Source organism: Denticeps clupeoides, unplaced genomic scaffold (genome assembly GCF_900700375.1).
Source record: "Denticeps clupeoides unplaced genomic scaffold, fDenClu1.1, whole genome shotgun sequence".
In the NCBI taxonomy this organism is placed as follows: domain Eukaryota; kingdom Metazoa; phylum Chordata; class Actinopteri; order Clupeiformes; family Denticipitidae; genus Denticeps; species Denticeps clupeoides.
The window spans coordinates 413,167-426,942 of record NW_021630083.1 but is presented as its reverse complement, the minus strand read 5'-3'; the positions used below and the strand labels follow the sequence as shown (position 1 = coordinate 426,942).

The following is a 13,776-nucleotide window of genomic DNA, read 5'->3' as shown; positions in this document are numbered from 1 at the left end:
TCTACACATTCTATTGACCAGTGAAGAAAGTCCTGCTGCTCTTCATCTGTTCCCTGATGGACAATCTGTCCATCATTTTTTAAATGATCTTCTCAAGTGGAACCTCTCTCACATCATGTTCTGTGTACTGTCAACCACAGGTGAAGTTCTCGAGTGGAACCTCTCCTGGGTGACGTCATATTTTGCAAATGTGGGTGGAGTTAAAAAGCATTCCAGGGTGATGTGAATGTGAATGTGGATGTGGTATATTTCTTTCTCCTTGCTGGCTGAAAGCTGCTGGTGGTACTGGTTCTGCTGGTTCCTCTGGTTCACCTGCAGGTGAGATCACACTCAGCCAGTCCCTCTGGTTTCTGGACAGGTAGGCTGATGATCGCTTTTGGGTCTCACAGGGAGGATGAACTCTGCAGCTCAGGGAGCGAAGGAGATTAAAAAGAGTGAAGGGGAGGAGGACGAAGGAAGGAGTGATGGAAATCAGGGTGGAGGACATCGACTCTGGTTCTCGGCTCAGCTTGTCAGCCTCAGGAATGGAAAGGGGGATGAAAAAGAGAAAAATGGAGCAGAGAGGAGGGAAGAAGTGAGGGATGGAGATAAAGAACAGATGGACACGAGGAACGAGTGCATGGAGCAGGAACAAGGGATGAGATGGAGGAAAGGGGCAATCAGATCAGTGGAAGAGTGGGATGGAGCAATGCTGGAGGAGGACGAGGAGGAGCAGGAGGACAGAAGAAAAGAGAAGGAGGTTCACTCCATTCTGTCCCGCATGCTGGTTCACTCGTCCGCTTCTTCATCCTCCTCTTCTTTCAACTGCTCCTCAGCTGAGAGTGATGAGGTGTTCAGTGAGGGTGAGGAGGCCGCCGCCCGCAGACGGAGCAGCAGGAGGGTGAGTAGTGGAGGAGGAGGAGGTTCCACCAGTCAGCAACTGATCATCAATAATCCTTTCTAGAAAGTACAAGTTGCATTTGAAAGGTTTGGTCGAAGATCTTTTCTCTCGTGACCATTTGCATGAGTTTTGAATTTTGCACTTTATTTGACTAACAGATTTGCATCGACATGGAGGTGAAAGTTACTGAAAACACTGCAGAACATTGGAACACCTTCACCCTCGATGTTCTACCTCATATTCCTCAATGCTTCATTAGTCACATATTTCAAATCTCTCATCTACTTTATAGCAACAGTGGTGTGTGTGTGTGTGTGTGTGTGTGTGTGTGTGTGTGTGGTGTGTGTGTGTGTGTGTGAGTGTTCTATGTTGCTGGTCAGTTCTCGTTGTTGATGGTGATGTTTTTGTCCTAGCATCGCTCTTGGAGGACTTTCCTGACCATGATGCAGTGGTCCAAACGGCGGCAGAGTTCATGGGTCCAGCTGGCTGGACACCAAGGTCTCTCACACACACATACACCATGTTCTATGTCCTGTTGACCACTGGTTAACATCATTAATATGGGTGATAGTGGCCTAGTGGGTTAGACACTCACCTACGAACCAGAGGAGCACAAAGACCCAGGTTCAAACCCCACATATTACTATTGACTAGGACACTTAACCCTAAGTGTCTCCAGGGGGACTGTCCCTGTCACTACTGTAAGGTGCTCTGGATAAGGGCATCTGATAAATGCCATGAATATAATATTTCATTCTTATTGTGTGTATTGTGTGAATGTGTTGTGTGTATGTGTGTGCATTAGGTAACTTCCAGTTGAGTAGAGGTGGTGTTGTCCTGAAACGTTTCAGTGAGGTGGAGGACGCCTGTTTACGGGCCCTCATGTCAGACGCTCTACAACACTTCGTCCCCCGGTACCACGGCTTCATCCAGCAGGACGGCAGCTGTTTCATCCGACTGGAGGATCTCATGAGTGGACACCACAAACCGGTCATCATGGACTGCAAGATGGGCGTCCGGTGAGGACAGCAGCTGCCAGACTGAGAACGGTATGAGAGAGAAGGAGTATAACATCTCACTCTTCTCTTCGTCCACATCACTCTCAGGACGTATCTGGAGGAGGAAATTTCCAAGGCGAGGGTCAACCCCACCATGCGGAGTGACATGTACCAGAAGATGGTCAAAGTAGATCCATCTGCCCCATCAAGGGAGGAGCACCATCAGGGTGGAGTTACGAAGCTGAGCTACATGCAGTGGAGGGACAGGAGCAGCTCCACAGCAGAACTGGGGTTCAGGATTGAGGGGATAATGGTGAGCGAGAAGCTCTGCACACCACTCATTCGCTCGTTCATTTGTTCATTCACTCTGCCTGTCTCTGTGTGTGTGTGTGTGTGTGTGAGCAGCTGGAGAATGGAAGTGTGTTACGGGATTTCCATCAAACCCAGAGCTCTGCCCAGCTGATGGAGACCCTCCTCTCCTTCACCCAGAGGCAGCTGCATGTGCTGGTCGGAAACATTTCGTTTCATCTCAACTCTGTTTCACTGTTTTACTTCATCATCGTGGTTCTCAGTTTTTTTTGGTAGTTCATTTTCAGAAAATTCAGAACATCTGAGCCCTCTACCGTATCTGAATGTTTACCAGAACACAAAAACAGCAGCATTTGCCGGGTGAAGTGAGGCTCACAATGAATCTTAATGTTTGTGTGTGTGTGTGTGTGTGTGTGTGTGTGTGTGTGTGCGTGTGTGTGTGTGTCCACCAGAGGGCGTATCGGTCCAGACTTCTGGCTCTGAAAGAGGCGCTGAGGGAATCCCAGTTCTTCAGCACACATGAGGTCACACACACTCACACACACAGAACCACATGTATGAATGTCTGAAACACCCTTTATGCTATAATCACACACAGAAAGCTACAAGTGCAAACACACTCTGAATGATGAACAGATGAAAGGATGGACGGATGGAGGAATTCTCTTTTTCTTGTTCCTCCACCCTCAGGTCATTGGCAGCTCTCTCCTCTTCATCCATGACTGCACACAGAAGGCCAGCGTGTGGATGATTGATTTTGGGAAGACCGCGCCCACCCCTGAGGGTGTCCACCTGCACCACAACGTACCCTGGACCGAGGGGAACCATGAGGACGGTTATCTGATCGGTCTGGCCTCCCTGACCCTGCTGCTTGGAGAAGCCATTAAACAGGCATCTGGGAAAGATCTGGGTTCTAACAGTGGTGGCCTGGCTTGTAAGGAAGCGGACTCGTAATTGAAAGGTTGCCGAACCACCAAGGTGCCTGAGGTCCCCTTGATGAAGGTCCCATCACCACACACTGCTCCCCGGGCGCCTGTCGTGGTGCCCACTGTCACCAAGGGTGATGGTTAAATACAGAGGACACGTTTCACCGTGTCACCGTGTGCTGTGCTGCAGTGTTTCGTCGGGATGGAGCACCAGCAGGATCTGACCAGTCCATTGGGGAAGAAGCACTGACTCTTGGTCTGCAATCTCAGAACTACTGGCAGCTACTTAAAGAAGGAGAAGTTCTTTTCCCGGATGAAGAAGCAGTTTTCCCATCTTTAGACCTCAATGTGAATCTAGTCATTTTCACCACAATCCTGGTTATGTCTGTAATATAAATGTAAATGTAAATGTAAAGTAAAACAGTGTTAAATAAACCTTTTCTGGCCTGCTGCTCATGTTCCGAACAGAACCTGGGTGGTGGACCACTGTCTACCTAGCAGCCTGAGGGACTGCTGATGGACGTAGATGTCAAGTTCAGCTACGTACATGGTAGATGTACGCTAGTGCCTGTGCAGAGCAGCTGACCAACAACGCCGTGGACGTGGAAACTTCTCCTGTGTAGGCTCAGAGATAATAGATCTATCTAAAGTGATCCTGCGGGATGTACCCTGACTTCCCTGACATGGTCACCGCTCACCACACGCACACCAACAACCGTGTCTCACACCAACTACCGTGTCTCACACAACCGTGTCTCACACCAACTACCGTGTCTCACACAACCGTGTCTCACACCAACTACCGTGTCTCACACCAACTACCGTGTCTCACACAACCGTGTCTCACACCAACTACCGTGTCTCACACAACCGTGTCTCACACCAACTACCGTGTCTCACACAACCGTGTCTCACACCAACTACCGTGTCTCACACCAACTACCGTGTCTCACACAACCGTGTCTCACACCAACTACCGTGTCTCACACAACCGTGTCTCACACCAACTACCGTGTCTCACACCAACTACCGTGTCTCACACAACCGTGTCTCACACCAACAACCGTGTCTCACACAACCGTGTCTCACACCAACTACCGTGTCTCACACCAACAACCGTGTCTCACACAACCGTGTCTCACACCAACTACCTTGTCTCACACCAACAACCGTGTCTCACACCAACTACCGTGTCTCACACCAACAACCGTGTCTCACACAACCGTGTCTCACACCAACTACCTTGTCTCACACCAACAACCGTGTCTCACACCAACAACCTTGTCTCACACCAACAAACATGTGCGTGAGTGTTGCCTGCTTACAGTAGCTTATTATTGAAGGAAATTCCCCATATTCCAGGATGTCCCAGACAATTCGGGATGGTTGGCAACCCTACGTGTGCGACACAGACAACCCGGGCTACATAAAGTACAAACATGAGGAACATTTAAAACAAATAAAACATGTTGACAACGAAGAAGACAGACAATGCTGGACATTGCTGGCGCCATTTTCTCTGATGTCCATATCTCTTTCTGACACACTGAGAAACAAAATAGTAGAAAATCGCACCATTTTGGACCGGAAGAGCTCGTGCTGCGCCGGCATCTTGGCCAGGAGAGGCAGTATATTTTACCTTGTACTGCGTGCTATAAATGATATAAACAGTATACAACATCAATTTTAGAAATATCCGCTGCAACCTCGCCCACTTGCAGCACGAGGCCGAGAGCGTAGAGCAGGCTTTCCGTGGATCTTTCAAAAGTCCTAAAAAATAGAATTCAAATTTACTAGTAATCCTTAAATAGGGAGTTTAAAAATACTGCAGAGCTGCAGATCTGTCAGGTATCCGTCACCTGCTGCTCACTTCTGGGTTTGCTAAGTGCAGCGACTTAGCACAGATCAAGTACTGACAGTGCACATGGAAAGGAGGTTCATTTAAATATTTTATGACTATATTATCAATGTAAACAATGAAAATCCCCCCCATCATACAAATACTGGTATTTCACTGGCCCTACGGGCGTGGCCGCTTTCAGTAGAATTGGCCAGATATTGTTTTATCTGGTATTTGGTCATGCTATATGCTGATGTATCTGTAAAAAGCACCTTTGCTATGGACACATGTTGCCCTTTCCAAAACATTTTAATTTACTTATCAAATTATATATCGCCTATATATACTATCTATCATTTATAGTTACATTTATATTGCAATATAAATTTTTTGCTATGTTGTACATCCCTAATTTAACATGACAATTATTATATATCAGTATCACCATAAGGAGACCGGGCATGAGCATATTTCGGAGAGTATTAATAATTCTTGTTTTAGTAGAAATGATCTTCATCATGAGTTCAGGTTGCTGCGCTTGTCCTTCTCCTCCAGGACGGCAGGTGGCGCTGTGAACATCGCGCAGTGAGAACGGGGCACTTCTGTCGCACATGCGCAGTAGCCGAATCCGCGACGTTGCAGAGCGGTTCGAAATAAAAGTAGTTTTTAATTAGAATTTAGAATTTTGACCTCCACCTCGTGGTGCGGGTGGAGCAGGACTGCAGGACACCACCGACCCCCGCCGGGTGGAGACAACATGGCGGCGCCCGGCGGCTCGCGTTACCACCTGGGTGAGTTTCCCCCAAAACAACAGGAGAGTGGATTAAAAACACGCAATAAACACGAGAAGGGATGTTCTCCCCGGCCAGGTGGGATTATTAATGTGAAACTCTCCCGCTCCACTCCACCGGCTTCCTGTAGCTGCTGCATTCCTTGGCCTACAAAGCCAAGGAAGCGTCAGCTGGACCCTCCTACCTCACATCTCCAGCTCTGCTCCAGCACCAAGTACAGGACAACCTCCACTAGATATTCCAGCAGCTGGATCTTCCACCAGATCTTCAAATCCTTCCTGTTTACAGAAAACTTGGACTAACAGACATTTTCGACATTTTCTTCTCAGTTGTTATGCGAACAGCATCTACTGATCGGGTCCTAGTGAACCAAACCAGGGTTTTCATTGTTGGATATTTGAAGAACTTCTAGAAGTCCCTCAGGATAAATGTAAAAAGGAAAATGAATTCTTGAACGTGAAAGATGTAGATCCTGCAGGGTAATCAGAGTAATATATATGTGTTGAATGTGTATCAGTAAGTAGAATTTCACGTCTGGTTTGTTGCAGATTGTGGAAGTCGAGTCAGAGGTCCTCAGTTCCGGAATCGTAGAGCTCGGGGTCAGTTCAGAGGTTGGGTCCACCACCCGCCACAGAACCCCAGGCTGCGCGATGGGAGCCTGGTGGTTCACCTCGGTCCTGGTCCCCGCTCCCGGCTTGAGGAGGACGATGAGGACGTGATGATGGCTGACGGGGGACCCCAGGACGGGCTGATCCAGCGCAGATTGTGAGGGTTCTCTTGTGTTCTCATTGGACCAACTGCTCTCCAGATCTTCTGTAGCAGCAGCAGGTTTCAGTGTTTAGTGTGTTGATCAGAACCCATATTAAATAATTTCTCATCATTATTTTATTCCTCAAGTATCAGGCAGCAGAATCCTGTTAATTTTAGTGCTGTGTGATTCATGACTCTCGGATCCATTAAATGAGTCATGAATCGGAGGTCTTTATTGAACAGAATCCTTTGAGTCCTATCTACACCATGTCTAAATTGTAAACTCAGTCACATAAATACATCTTATAATCATTAAACAGCAATTACTACCATAAATGTTGCATAACTTGCAGCGGCTCCGGCGGTTCCTCTGGCTGGAAGTACTGATTCACGTGACTCACGCACCCGGATCAGTTTACTGAGTGATTCAGAGGGAGACGGGTCCTAAAGAGGGTTCGAGTATTACAGCTCTAGTTCATTTCCAGTAACCCCTACTGGCGACTCAACCGGAGAGGAGAAAAACGAGGAGGTGTGGCTCACGGAGGAGGAGGAGGAGGAGGAGGAAGACTGGTCAGAACCTGGTTCAAGATTACGGTGAGTAAAACACACACAGAGACATCACCAATGATGCCTTTCTGAGCTGAAAGTGTGTGTATCTGCGGTCTGCTAGATCCCCCATGCCAGGAAGTATGACAGGAAGTGGCTCTTGACTGCCCTTCAGAACCTGTGTCCAGTACCGTTCACTCCAGTCCACGTGAGAACATGCAATACCGTCCCGACTCATGGATGGCTCTGATGCTGTGGAGAACCTTCTTGTTAGTGCTGGTTCTCGTGTCTCTCTGGTCCCACAGTGCAGCACAGAAGGGAATAAAGTCCAGTTCTACATTGATGACGCCTCCACTGCCGCCGCGCTGAGCAAAGTGTCCCGCAAGATCACAGATTCTGATGGATACAAGGTCAAGCCTGGATGAAACTTGTCTTTTATTATTTGGGGGTTTTGTAAGATTGTCTTACTGGTTATAGTCTATGTTCTGGAGAACATCATGATAACATTCTAATCTGTATTGCCCTGCAGTGACCTCTGACCTCCTCTCTGACCTGCAGGTGGTCGTGTTCATGAACCCGTGCTCTTCCCCTCCATCTTTCACCCTTACTGACCTCAAACCTGAAGACCTGGAGCACTTAAAGGTGGGTCTGTGGTGGTGGGAGATCAACTGAACAGTTCTCTTATTAATTATTGTAATGAATCCCGACTCGAAGGAAGGGGGGAGATGTTCTCCTGGTAGGTAGATCCTCCGAGTCACTGTGGAGAAAATGAGTTCTGGATTAATTGATCCCATGTGTTCCCGCAGCAATGTATGTCCAAGCGCTTCGACGGCTCCCAGCAGGCCCTGGACCTGAGCAACATCCGCACGGACCCGGGTACCGTGCCACACACACACATACAGGAACCCCCGCGAGTGGGCGTGGTCACGGTTTGTGATGGGTGGTTGTGTTGGTCCGTCTCAGATTTGGTATCTCAACACATCGAGGTGATTCTAAACAGGAAGAGCTGCATGCAGGCCGTCATCAAGATCATCGAGGAGAATATTCCGGAGGTAACGCCCCTCCTCCGTCAGAACATGCTCACGTGTGTTGTGATTGAATCTAACCTGTGTGTGTGTGTGTGTGTGTGTATAGCTGGTCAGTCTGAATCTCAGTAATAACAGACTCTACAGACTAGATGACCTGCTGACACTCGTCAATAAAACGCAGAACCTGAAAATTCTCAATCTTTCACACAACGAGGTGAGTTCAGAACGTTAGAGAACAGAATATATCTGCTAAACTGATATTTCTGCTGGTCTCGTGTCTGCGTTCTTCTGCTAGAAGGAAATTAATCAAACTTTTATGTCGAATGTTCTCATGTTGTTTTCTAATTCCTGTCCATTTTGACGTTTTTAGCTGAAATCTGAGCGAGAACTGGACAAGATCAGAGGTCTGAAGCTGGTGGAGCTTTGGCTGGACCGGAACCCCCTGTGTGACCACTTCAAGGACCAGTCCACCTACGTCAGGTCAGAAGCACCACGCTGGGGTCAGGGGTCACAGACAGGCAGAGAGATGAGGTTGTATGAGTTTTGAGGAAACCGATGATCTTGTTCTGATCTCTCAGCACCGTCCGAGGCCGGTTCCCCAGGTTACTTAGACTGGTGGGTTCTTCTTCTGTCATCTCAGTCAGACATTTTCAGAACTAGATCAAATGATAAAATATTTCTGCCTCCTGTCAGGATGGTCATGACCTTCCAGCTCCCATCGGATTTGATGTTGAGACCCCGACCACCGTTCCCGCATCCAAGGTTCTCACTTGTCTACCACACAGTTCTTTTCAGAAGGAGTTCGTAGATTTCTTTAAAGAGGGAATTTGTTTCATCTGAATGAGGAACCTGAGAGATCTGGATTCTCCTCTCCAGGGCAGTTACTTTGGACTGGAGGACATCCGCTGCCTGATTGTTCGTTTTGTTCAGCAGTGAGTCTTTTTTCCTTTGTTTTCTTCCACAGATGTCCCAGATTTGTACAATTCACTAACGTGTGTGTGTGTGTGTGTGTGTGTGTAGATACTACCGTATATATGATTCAGGGGACCGGCAGCCTCTGTTGGATGCATATCATGATGGCGCTTGTTTCTCCCTCGTCACACCTCACGGCATCCAGGTCCCTGCCAGGTACGTCCCCCTCCAGACACGCGGACACTGAGAGACGCCAGAGTTTCTACTTTCTCACTCGTTCTTTGTCCTTTTCTCAGATGTAGCTTACCCGAGTATCAAAAGGACTGCAGAAACTTGAAGAAGATTAAAGACTCAAGTGAGAAGTTCTCTCATTCTATCTTCTAGAGAGAGAGAACAGATGCTAAACTTTACTTACATTTATTTGACCTGTTTAGTAGGTTAATGAAGACCTAATCTGTTTATATTCAATCAATTCAAATGATTTTAGTCCATACAGGCCAGTCATCTGGCTACACTTCTCATTCCGGATAAACCATAAGAGCACCAAGTCTCAGGTTCATGTCCCTGAGCAAGACACTTAACCTTGAGTGTCTCCAGGGGGACTGTCCCTGTAACTACTGATCATAGTAAAGCACTCTGGATGAGGGCGTCTGCTAACTGCGGGGCAGTGGTGGCCTGGCGGGTAAGGAAGTGGACCCGTAATCAGAAGGTTGCCAGTTCAAATCCCGACCTGCCAAGGTGCTACTGAGCAAAGCACCGTTCCCACACACTGCCTGTCATGGTGCCCACTGCTCACCAAGGGTGATGGTTAAATACAGAGGACACATTTCGTTTTGTCACCGTGTGCTGTGCTGCAGTGTTTGATAATGACAATCACTTCACTTTCTCACTTTCAAATATAAACTAGTTACATTTGGTGCCCCAGAAAACATAAAAAAGTTCATTTACTTTGGTCCGAATCAGTCGGTGAGTTTGTAACATGATTTCATTTTGCTCTTGGTTCGGTTTCCTCTCACACGGCGAATGATTGGTCAGAACAACAAAAGTAAATACAGGAAGCAGAAGACATTGAAATTTACCCATAATTCACTGCTCTGAAATCACGTGATCGCGTTTGGTTCAGAGTTGGCAGTTTGATTGAAATCTAGACCGCCTCTTTTTCTGGATCTCGGTGCGATGGGTTTTGATTACCAGACGAAACGAAGTTGAGTTTGATTCAAGCACTTAAGCCTGTAGGTGTGAAGATTAGTGACGTTGTGACATCAGTAAAATATGTCATGGTGAGGGGTTGTGATGTGGTCTCTACAGCTCTGCGCTTCCGCCTGCTGAGACACACTCGGCTCAACGTTGCTGCCTTCCTCAACGAACTTCCCAAAACGCAGCACGACACCAGCTCCTTCACGGTGGACGTCAACATGTACACTGTAGGTCGTCTTCATTTGGCCCGCCACGTATCCCACGTATCCGCTGTTTTGATGTGTGTGTGTGTGTGTTTTTAAACTGGCCTTGTGCAGAACATGTTGCTGTCCTTCACCATCAGCGGAGTCTTCAGAGAAGGTAGAACATTTGATCAAATCTGCTGTAAACTCTACAGGGCTGTAGAATTGTCCATTTAAACTGGACTTTTCCTTCTGCCGCTGCAGTTGACTGCAAATCCCGGGACCCTGTGAGGGCGTTTTCACGCATCTTCATCGCTGTACCTGCAGGGAATTCTGGGTAATGGATTCACTTAAAATATAATAATTGGTCTGATTTCAGGCACATTGGCAATAATATAAAAATATGAAAATCATTTATTTTGTCAGATTGTTATTCTGCTTCTGTTGTAAATTTGATGAGGTTGAGGATGAACTGGGTTCTGTATCACATGACTTCATGTCACCAGGCTTTCGGTTGTGAACGATCAGCTGTTTGTGCGAAACGCCACAACTGAAGAAATTCGGCAGGCGTTCGCCGCGCCGGCACCTACGCCGTCAAGCAGTCCGGTCCCAACCCTCTCCGCCGCCCAGCAGGAAATGCTCAGCGCGTTCGCCCTCAAATCGGGCATGAACATGGAGTGGGCACAAAAGTGAGCATCTCTTCACCCGCAGGTTAAAATGAATGTTCCCCAGTCTAGGATCTTCTATGAGTTTCAGTATCTGTATACAAATTTAAGACTGGTGCTGATACTACCAGAAACACCATGTCTACACAGCATGATGATGGGGTTGTCTTTGGATAGAACGCTGAATTGTTCTTCATCTTTGGTGTTTTGAGATGGACGTTTCTACAAGGTTCTTGTTGCTTCTGCAGGTGTCTTCAGTGCAGCGACTGGGACTTTAATAAAGCAGCACAGACATTTGAACAACAGAAGGTGAGGCAATAGCCTGCTGCCCTGCTTCTTTAACTTTATACATCCAGTTAGGAATTTACACTTGAACATGTGTGGTTTTTTTTCAGGCTGAAGGCAACATACCGGATGCTGCTTTCATGAAGTGATGGAGAAATAAGAGCTCGACACTTTATAAAAAAACTCCACTACTGAACCACAGAGTGTAAACATGTTTTACGTGTTTGTTTTTTCTTCTTCTTCTTTTTAGTTGGTTGCTTGATTCTTTTAAGAATCTTTATTTTTTTCATATTGAACCTTAGTGCTGAAAGTTTGTTTGTAGGCATATTTAAAAAAGAACTGTTTGGAATTCTGTTATTATTTTAAATAAGCTTTGTACAGATGTTTTCAATTAAAATGGTTTCTACTGCTGTCTGTCTGCTGTTTTATTTGGTGATTAAATATTGGGCGTGATTGAAAAAAGACCTTCCCAAAATGGCGCCCTTACGTCGCCCTGCGCACGGCGCCGCGTCAACGTGCTGACGTCACTGCTCCAGCAGTTCCTGATGAAAACAATAAACAAGCCCGAGAGCGGAGGGACGCCAGCGCGACTCGCTTCTCGGCTTCGGTGCCAAAATTGGACTCGGGGAGCCGCGGAGCCGCTCCTGCTCCTGGCCGCCCTTCCCTCGCTCTTCCCGGCTTCGCTGTGGTTTGTTATGCGGGTTCCGGAGGACCGCGCCGCCGCTCTTGTTCCTCCGACGCCTCTCCGCTCCCTCTCCCCGGCCTCCCCGGCCCCATGTCGCGATGGCTCTTCCCCTGGTCGGGCTCGATAAAGAAGCGGGCCTGTCGGTACCTCCTGCAGCACTACCTGGGCCACTACCTGCAGGAGCGCCTGAGCCTGGACCAGCTCAGCCTGGACCTGTACAACGGCAGCGGGGTCATCCGGGGCATCCACCTCGACGTCTGGGTGAGCGGCTCTCACAGCTGGCAGCTAATGCTAATGTAGCCGAGACGCGCCATGTGTGAACCATGCCGGCTTGTGCTTGACCTCCTCCAGGCTGTGAACGAGCTGCTGGAGTCGCTCGGAGCTCCTCTGGAGATCGTTGATGGCTTCATCAGCAGCATCACCGTCACCATCCCCTGGGCGGCGCTGGTCACCGACCACTGCACCCTGCAGGTCACCGGACTGCAGGTCACATGCCGCCCCAAGTACCGGACCAGTGAGTGTCCCCGGAGGGTCTGGCTCTGTGTCCATGGCGTGTTTTCATGCTTGAAGTGCAGATGTGTAGATGTTGTTGCTGTGATGCAGGCAGCAGCTGGGGATCCCAGGGCTGGTCCTCCTGCATGACGTCCAGCATGCAGCTGGCCCAGGAGTGCCTGAAGGACCCGCCTGAGGCGTCTGAAGAACCGCCTGCTCCCCTGGAGGGGCTGGAGATGTTTGCACAAACTATTGAGACAGGTCTGCATCGATGTCTAGAATGACGTTTCTACAATTAGACAAAGCGACAGTGACCCACAGTGACCTCTTTCTTTCTGGGTCAGTTCTCCGTCGAATAAAAGTCACTTTCCTGGACACCATTGTTCGGATGGAGCACCATGCCCTGGACGCTGAGTCTGGGGTGGCCTTAGAGATGCATATAAAGCGGTAAGATGTTGTAAACACACACATCCCCACCAGCGTGGCTCAGATCTTCTATTAGGTGGCTGCGTGTTCCCCGCAGGCTGGACTACTGTGATGAGGCGGTGCGGGACTCCAGCCAGACGGTGCCTGTGGACGTCCACCAACCACCCGCCTTCCTGCGAAAAATCCTGCAGCTCCACGCCGTGCGGCTGTTCTACGAGCAAAGCGGCGGTCCACAGGTCTCACTTGCACACTCACACACACTAGATCTCAGCACCCAGAATCCATTCTGCTGTGAAATTAACTCATATCGGACACTTTTTCATAAATAACAAAACTTCCCTCCCCCTCTCTCTCCTGATTGGCAGCGCAGGAATAATGTCCATATCCACAAGCCCCGCCCACCATGCATGCTTCTTCTGTTTCTACCTACAGGAGCTGGTGGCTGCTGAGGAGGAGGATGATGAAGGCTCCAGGCCGCCTCCTCACACACCATCACACCCCCTGCTGATCGGCAGCTGCTCGGGGTTCATGGAGACCACTGTGAAGATCAAACAGAACGACATGCTGCCTGGACCCAAGGTCTGTGTGTGTGTGTGTGTGTGTGTGTGTGTGTGTGTGTGTGTGTGGTGTGTTTATTGTCTCCTAATTGTCCCCTCATCTCTCCTTGTCTCTCAGTTGGAGGTGGAGGGGAAGCTTGGATGTCTCCACCTGCTTCTGTCTCCTGCTCAGATCTCTGATCTGACCGACCTTCTGGAGGCGCTGTGCATCCAAACAGGTGCTTCTCCCACTTGTACAGTTTCCATGGAAACAACCACACATCTCTCGCATGGGGGCAGTGGTGGCCTAGCCGGTGTGGAAGCGGAC

General features: G+C 48.6%; 3 protein-coding genes across 5 annotated transcripts in view; all 3 read left to right on the top strand.

Annotated features, from left to right (window-relative positions):
• Positions 1-3,485, top strand: LOC114782471 (inositol-trisphosphate 3-kinase B-like). Of its 3 annotated transcripts, XM_028968356.1 has the most exons (8): positions 1-318; positions 390-880; positions 1,294-1,378; positions 1,686-1,899; positions 1,987-2,191; positions 2,284-2,385; positions 2,640-2,711; positions 2,878-3,485. In XM_028968356.1, exons 2-8 carry the CDS (start codon positions 395-397, stop codon positions 3,139-3,141), a joined length of 1,428 nt encoding a protein of 475 aa, XP_028824189.1. In that variant the 5' UTR covers positions 1-318; positions 390-394; the 3' UTR covers positions 3,142-3,485. The 3 variants fall into 3 exon arrangements, with proteins under 3 accessions (XP_028824189.1, XP_028824188.1, XP_028824190.1); XM_028968355.1 differs by having other exon boundaries at positions 1-880; XM_028968357.1 differs by lacking the exons at positions 2,284-2,385; positions 2,640-2,711 and having other exon boundaries at positions 1-880.
• Positions 3,486-5,551: 2,066 nt separating this feature from the next.
• LOC114782438 (nuclear RNA export factor 1-like) lies at positions 5,552-11,720 on the top strand. Its single transcript, XM_028968298.1, has 21 exons — positions 5,552-5,744; positions 6,293-6,509; positions 6,980-7,088; positions 7,165-7,248; positions 7,346-7,450; positions 7,599-7,682; positions 7,847-7,916; positions 8,004-8,092; positions 8,175-8,282; positions 8,439-8,548; positions 8,647-8,683; positions 8,762-8,830; positions 8,945-9,000; positions 9,089-9,196; positions 9,277-9,335; positions 10,289-10,404; positions 10,495-10,537; positions 10,624-10,696; positions 10,866-11,048; positions 11,273-11,333; positions 11,420-11,720. The coding sequence occupies exons 1-21, from the start codon at positions 5,711-5,713 to the stop codon at positions 11,456-11,458; spliced, it is 1,854 nt and encodes a 617-aa protein (XP_028824131.1). The 5' UTR covers positions 5,552-5,710; the 3' UTR covers positions 11,459-11,720.
• A 121-nt stretch (positions 11,721-11,841) lies between these two features.
• The window catches only part of LOC114782437 (autophagy-related protein 2 homolog A-like), a 13,368-nt gene continuing 11,433 nt past the window's right edge, over positions 11,842-13,776 (top strand). Inside the window, exons 1-7 of the mRNA XM_028968297.1 lie at positions 11,842-12,255; positions 12,346-12,508; positions 12,598-12,747; positions 12,831-12,933; positions 13,010-13,148; positions 13,345-13,491; positions 13,588-13,687. Of these exons, the coding sequence (XP_028824130.1) occupies positions 12,085-12,255; positions 12,346-12,508; positions 12,598-12,747; positions 12,831-12,933; positions 13,010-13,148; positions 13,345-13,491; positions 13,588-13,687 (973 nt within the window). The 5' untranslated portion in view covers positions 11,842-12,084. The remainder of the gene's footprint in view (positions 12,256-12,345; positions 12,509-12,597; positions 12,748-12,830; positions 12,934-13,009; positions 13,149-13,344; positions 13,492-13,587; positions 13,688-13,776) is intronic.

Coding starts and splice junctions, on each gene's coding strand:
- LOC114782471 (XM_028968356.1), top strand. CDS start 395: ATGAACTCTGCAGCTCAGGGAGCGAAGGAGATTAAAAAGAGTGAAGGG. Junction 2,192..2,283: donor TCAGGATTGAGGGGATAATG/GTGAGCGAGAAG, acceptor GTGTGTGAGCAG/CTGGAGAATGGAAGTGTGTT. Junction 2,712..2,877: donor AGTTCTTCAGCACACATGAG/GTCACACACACT, acceptor CTCCACCCTCAG/GTCATTGGCAGCTCTCTCCT.
- LOC114782438 (XM_028968298.1), top strand. CDS start 5,711: ATGGCGGCGCCCGGCGGCTCGCGTTACCACCTGG. Junction 8,684..8,761: donor TCCCCAGGTTACTTAGACTG/GTGGGTTCTTCT, acceptor GCCTCCTGTCAG/GATGGTCATGACCTTCCAGC. Junction 9,001..9,088: donor ATTGTTCGTTTTGTTCAGCA/GTGAGTCTTTTT, acceptor GTGTGTGTGTAG/ATACTACCGTATATATGATT.